This window comes from Urtica dioica, chromosome 3 (genome assembly GCF_054948205.1).
Source record: "Urtica dioica subsp. dioica isolate 48M chromosome 3, U.dioica_male_clone48M_v1_H2, whole genome shotgun sequence".
Taxonomy (NCBI): domain Eukaryota; kingdom Viridiplantae; phylum Streptophyta; class Magnoliopsida; order Rosales; family Urticaceae; genus Urtica; species Urtica dioica.
The window spans coordinates 42,302,803-42,308,722 of NC_142758.1; the positions used below are offsets into that span (position 1 = coordinate 42,302,803).

General features: G+C 39.4%; 1 protein-coding gene across 1 annotated transcript; it reads right to left on the reverse strand.

Moving 5' to 3' along the window:
• Positions 1-339: 339 nt before the first annotated feature.
• Positions 340-4,829, reverse strand: LOC149402889 (uncharacterized). The gene is made up of 4 exons (XM_089609632.1): positions 4,486-4,829; positions 3,516-3,754; positions 2,663-3,200; positions 340-2,408 (listed from the first exon to the last, which is right to left on the reverse strand). The coding sequence occupies exons 2-4, from the start codon at positions 3,750-3,752 to the stop codon at positions 745-747; spliced, it is 2,439 nt and encodes an 812-aa protein (XP_089465758.1). The 5' UTR covers positions 3,753-3,754; positions 4,486-4,829; the 3' UTR covers positions 340-744.
• Positions 4,830-5,920: the final 1,091 nt, after the last annotated feature.

A 5,920-nucleotide genomic window follows, 5' to 3' on the forward strand; every position in this document is an offset into this window, starting at 1 on the left:
TGCCTTCTGCACCATCCAATCTCATTTACCACCGAAACATAAAGCCTGCAAACATACTCTTCGATGCAAATCATCATGCTAAAGTTCTGGATTTTGGTATTTCCAAAACCATTTCTACTGCGGGAACTCATATCACCACTAAAGTATGTTTAGAACCGCAAAACTGGCATTAAGATGCATAAGTTTTCACATATTTGACCGGTCAACGATGTGAGAAGTGGCGATAGAGTCGGAGGGCTTTGCAAGGATCGGAATTATTCTCTTAAATATTTGTCATCGACATAAATTGCTTATTAATTCAGCAATCACATTATTAATTCAGATTCTCAGCATAAATTGCTTATTGGAAATAGAAGCTTATTGCAAAAAACATAACCGACTACGTTCACCAAATACAAATGGTAAAATATCAATATACATATGTAACATGTACACTACAGCACTTTCCTCTGTGGGAGTAAAAATACATTATTAAAAATGAGTACCTGTTTGAATTCAACTCAATACAGATACATCAATGCAAAATCCAAAACCCAGATTTCGGACAAGTCATGTACACAAAGTGCAAAAAAAAAAAAAAAAAAAAAAAAAAACCTGCTATCACACCAAACAAAAGAATCCAGATCGTCTGTCCTCTTTTCGTGTCTCCCCAACAAAGACGCCCCAAGGAAATAAAAAAAAATCCCCGGCACCAAATTTCCTCTATAAAATATCGAAATGTTCCTTTTTATTTTTTCAAGTAAATTAATTCATCGCGACCAATGTCGGGTTCCCCGAAGGACATCTCTGCCTCCGCGGCCGCCTCGTAATCTTTCCCCATCCCGTCTCGACGAGCACCGGCGGCGGAGCGGGCGGGTCGGGCAGGGCGGGAGGGCTGACCGCCGCCCGGCGCCGCCCCCTCCGGGCGGGCCCGGGTTGGCCCGTGGCCCGCATAAGGCCGCCGAAGAGCTGGAGATCCTCGGTGACCTCGTGCCTCGAGAGGGAGGCGAGGCCCGGAAGGATGTCCCTTTGGAAGTCCCTCCGCCGCTTCCTGCCCCGGCCCGCCTTCGAGAAGGCGGGCCCCGCCTCTTCTCCCAGGCCCGGGGCCGGGATCTCCGCCAGCTCGTCGGTCTCAGCGAGTTTCAAAGTCATGGCCTCGAAGAAATCCGACTCTTCGCTGTCCGGTCCCGATGCCACGTCGTCGTCGAGCGAAGAAACTATCTCCGCGAGCCACGCGAGCGGGTCCGCGAGCTTTTCTCGAGGTTCCGCGTTGGTGGTGCGGAGGAGAGAAACGGAGGCCGAGATGGCCACTATTGCCTCCGCCGCGCCCGCGATACTCTTTTCTTCTTCCTCTTCGTTCGGCTTCGAAGAAGAGGATTCTTCTTCTTCTTCTTCTTCGGGCTCGGGAATGGGCGGCGCTTCTAAGTCTATCTCCGTGACGAATTTTTCTCTGGCTGTCGGAGTTGAAGAGGGCTTCAAAGAAACTTCTTGTTGTTCTTCTTCTTCTTCTTCTTCGCCGTCGCTCAAACACGAGTTCAAATCGATCTGGTGGCGCCGGAAACTTATTGCTGAATCCGCGTCTGTTACTTTCGCGACGACCGTGCTTTCTTCTTCGATCTGTTCACAAGGCAAATTCATGTCCAAGACTGTCCTCGCCTTATCAACCACCGCTTGATTTTTCTTGGAGGCTCTAGGGTTCTCGAAAATTGGAAAACCGAGAAGCCTTTTGTTGTTGCTGCTGCTTTGGCAATTACTAGGATTAGAGTTTTGATCACAATCCTTTGCCTTATCGATGATTGAGTTCGGCGATCGGCTCAAAGGTGTCTGAGAGAAGCTCATCTCGCAAGTTTTCAGGATAGGCTTGAATTCCACGGCCACGTTCTCACAAACAAGCTTCGGGGGCCTCAGCCATGGCAAGACAGATCGACGGTCCTCGTCACTCTTCTTTTCGAGTCCATTTACGGGCATTTGTCGAGCAGATAAACACTCCGAAACCACCTCATCCAGGTTCATATCTACGTGATTCGAAGCCTTACCGGTCCAGTGTCCAGGGTCTCTGTCATTTGAAGAGATTCTAATGGGTTGTTCTTTGCACCCTAGAAAAAACCCGTTTGCAAAAGCCGGTTTAGACGTAGCATTGCTACTGAGAAACCAGTCCGGAGCTCTATTTGTTAGAGCCGATAATGGCTTGTGGCCGAAGGTACTGCTCTGCTTTTCCAAAGTGTGAAGCCAAGGCTTGGCCGATTCGGGGGAAGAAATCGCCAGAGATGTGACTTTACCGTCGCTCGTGAAATCACGAGGTCTTACTGAGATCTCTGCCCCGAAAACTGTTTCCTCTTTTCGATAAAAAGTCGGTTGGTGAACCTTGCTTGTAGAGACTTCTGTTTGTTTCAGAGAAATTGGAAATTCCGGGTGACTTTTTCTTTGCCCTGTACGAATAGCTCCTCAATTAAAAAAAAACTGTTTTTAATGGCATACATATCAAACGAATAATGAAAAAAAACTACTACACAATCGTCGATTCCATGGCAACAAAATTAAAGTCCCATCATTTATCTGAAACAAATTTTATTTTTTGCACTTTTCCTTCAAATTTCCGACTGTTAATAATAACAAGGCTATTTAATAGATATATTCTATTAGAATTTGAGCACAAAAAGAAAAGAGAAAATAAAAAACTTACCAACTTCGGGGACACGGGAAAGCCACCCATTTCCGATTCCGCTTCTATGCAAATGCGAATTGCTTTGAGCATCAACTTCCATTCCATAAGAGCTGAGCGATATCTCATTCGGAAAACCCAGAACTTGAGAAGAGCTTGGCTTCTTAACCGATCGATCGGAATCGCAGATTTTCCTGTTACAATATTCGTACGGAGAAGAAGCATTCGTCTCTCTAACATCTACAACTCGAACCGGCTCATTCAAATCGGCAAAACTGTTCGAGCGATCCTCAACACTCTTCCGATCACAATAGAGCTTCACACCGTTTCCTGGCTGATCGCCTTTTTTCCCGGTATCTATGTACTTCTCGGCTGCGAGTTGAAGATCGAACGTTTTCCGACGGACCTTCGACGGCCTTGATTCCAACACCTCAGCGTCCTCCAAACAAAACCCATTTTGAGATCCTAATTGGCCTCCGTTTCTATGAAGCTCTTTCCTCTGAAGCACCCCGTTCATCATGTCCCTTTGGACTCTATAGAGACGATGAAGCTCACAAACCTATAAAAAAAAATACACAAATTCAGAACTACGGGCACTGAAGTTACATGGGAAAGGGAAAAAAAATAGGGTCCAATGACTATCTAGCCATATGAAATGTTAAAAATTGCGAAGTAGCCAACGTTTCGTTAATTTTTGGTAAATAGTCACGTAAATCTATTTATACGTATAAATAACATTGGTTACATCATATTTTTAGCTATTTACGGAATATTTATGGCTATTTACGAAAAAATTACAAAACGTTGGCTAAAATTCAAATGCTTATGTTTTTGTGGCTTATATCGCTAAATATTTGAAAAAAATAAGATTGACCTGAATCTTGAAAATCGCTTCGTGCTCGAGCATCTTCTGCTTGACCGAGTCCTTATCATATCCCGGATAAGAAGCGTTTGCGAGGTTTGGAAAGAAACCATTGTAGAACTGGCCGTCGGTTAAGACTTTTTCTTCGTAGTATAATGATGACCGGCCACAAGTATTGGAATCCTCATTGAGGTCCCTCATTGGATAGCCTCCGGGCAAGAAGCTCTTACACTGCACTTTTGTTCCCATCCCTGAACGCCCACACAAGCAAAAAAAAAAAGAAAAAGGAAAGAGGAGTTTTTATTTCCATATATGCTAACGAACAAACCCGAATCAAGACCATCGATGCCCCTACGAAAAAATGCCGTGTTGATCTACCATGGAAACAAAAGATAAACAATATCCTTGTTCATTTTTGAGCTAAAAACAATGCAACAAAAGAATCTGTATATTTTTTTTTTTCCTTATCAATAAGAATTACCCCGAATATAAATCGAGTCAAAGACACACATGCTTGTAGTTTCAATTTTTTATTATATTTTTTACAAAAATAGAGAAGGAAAAAAAAAAGATAGAGTGGAAATTAAGGAAGAGACCAATATACACAAACTTAGAAAACCATAAATTTAACAAAGAAATTCTGGTAGAATAGATCTAGCTCAATTATTAGCATATATTACAAGAACCCAGAATCTACGTACCAGTGAGATAAAATCACAGCTCAAAATCAAATACCCAGTAATTCAATTCACATTCTAAACATAGTGAATATGTTACAAGAGAATTTAATATATCCAGTACTGAATAAGAAGTTGGATAATTTGGGTGCTTATGGAAAAAAATTCCAATTTATTAGCGTGAAAACCCATGAAAATAATTATGGATGAACAAAAATCTGAGAAGAAACAAAAAAAAATGATACTTGTAATCAAACAAAGGCATCGAAAAGCAAATTCACCAGCAAAGAAGACATGGAATTTACCTCAGTCTAATGTGCTCTTTATCACCTCGTTTCCCAAGAAGCCCAGAAACAGAACCACTTGTTCTCATTAAAAAAATCTCGAGTCTCAGACTCGCTCACTATCAAAGACCAACAAACAGCTATAGATAAATAAACAAATAAAAGAATTTTTCAGCGATACCCACCAAAAAAATGATCTTGATTTTTGTTTCTGCAACACAATTGAGAGAGTTTTTCTTTTTTGGATCGTCACGAGACAAGGTTGAAGAAATGAAGAGATTTCATGCGTTGGGTCACTTTCTCCCTCTCTCTCTAAATGGAAAAAAGAATGAAGTATATTAAGAGCTTTAGACAGAGAGAGAGAGAGAGAGAGAGAGAGAGAGAGAGAGAGTATATTTATTTATTTTTATTTATTGTAGAGAGAGAGATCCCAGATAAGAAATCTTCACACAAACAAACGACCTTCTAAGAACAGTGACATGAAATTTGTCAACATCCGGTCTCCTTTTATTCTCTGCTTTTTAAATCATTTATTCTATTTCTTATTGATTTATTTATTTTCCTCTTTCTGTCTTATATTTCTTTCCAACAAATTTTTTCTTTTTCAGGATTTTGAGGAAATGAGAAGTAAATGCCTAAATGGGCTTTCTAGATTCTCTCCCTTCTTTTTCTTTTATTTTTATTTTTTCCTTCTTAAATTAGGAAATCATACACATTACTAAACACAAATTTCAAAATGTGAACCTAATAATTAAAAAAAATTAATATAAAGAGTGGGCGTATTATTTTGAAAGAGAACACAACAAAAAATACTTAAAATTTAAGGCGTGTAAGACTTATATATTTATAGTTTAAAAATTGCGAGCAAATACTAAATATCAATTCGTTAAAATTAGATGGAAAGATACATGTCAACATTTCATAATGTTATTCAATATGGGTGACTGAGGTATTTTTCAAATAACAAGTTCAACCTTTATATTTTTCTAATTATTAAGTCTAAATTGTAAAAAAAAAAAAAAAAAATCTTTATATATTAGGTAGATGACTAGCAACACTCCCTTATACTAATCCAAAAGCCTTATACAATCATGAAGGTTAAGCTATTTCATTGATGTTGATCTAAGAGAAACATATTATGTGAGATTTGAACCCATGACATTGTGTTTTGGAGACCCACATTATACCAAATTGTAACAAGTTTTCTTAACTAGAGCAGATAACAATTAAAAGAAATTGATATTTCTTACACCCGAATGCACCGAAGACATAAATTAGACTTTGTTGTATGAGTTGTAGAAAGTAAAAGAATCCATAATATTCTTATGGTAGAATTGTAGTGTGTATTATGTACAATAAAATATATTAAAAGCACCTAATGACAAAGATATATCTATTCGTACAAAAATATATCTATCGTGTAAATTTACTATATGTGTCAAAAGTTTTTGAGCGG

Bases quoted from the DNA above. Each gene is read 5' to 3' on its own strand.
- LOC149402889 (XM_089609632.1), bottom strand. From the start codon at position 3,752: ATGGGAACAAAAGTGCAGTGTAAGAGCTTCTTGCCCGGAGGCTATCCA. The intron at 3,201-3,515 runs GTCAATCTTATT...TTTTTTTTATAG, and splicing joins AAGCGATTTTCAAGATTCAG to GTTTGTGAGCTTCATCGTCT. The intron at 2,409-2,662 runs GTAAGTTTTTTA...CTATTCGTACAG, and splicing joins TTCCCGTGTCCCCGAAGTTG to GGCAAAGAAAAAGTCACCCG.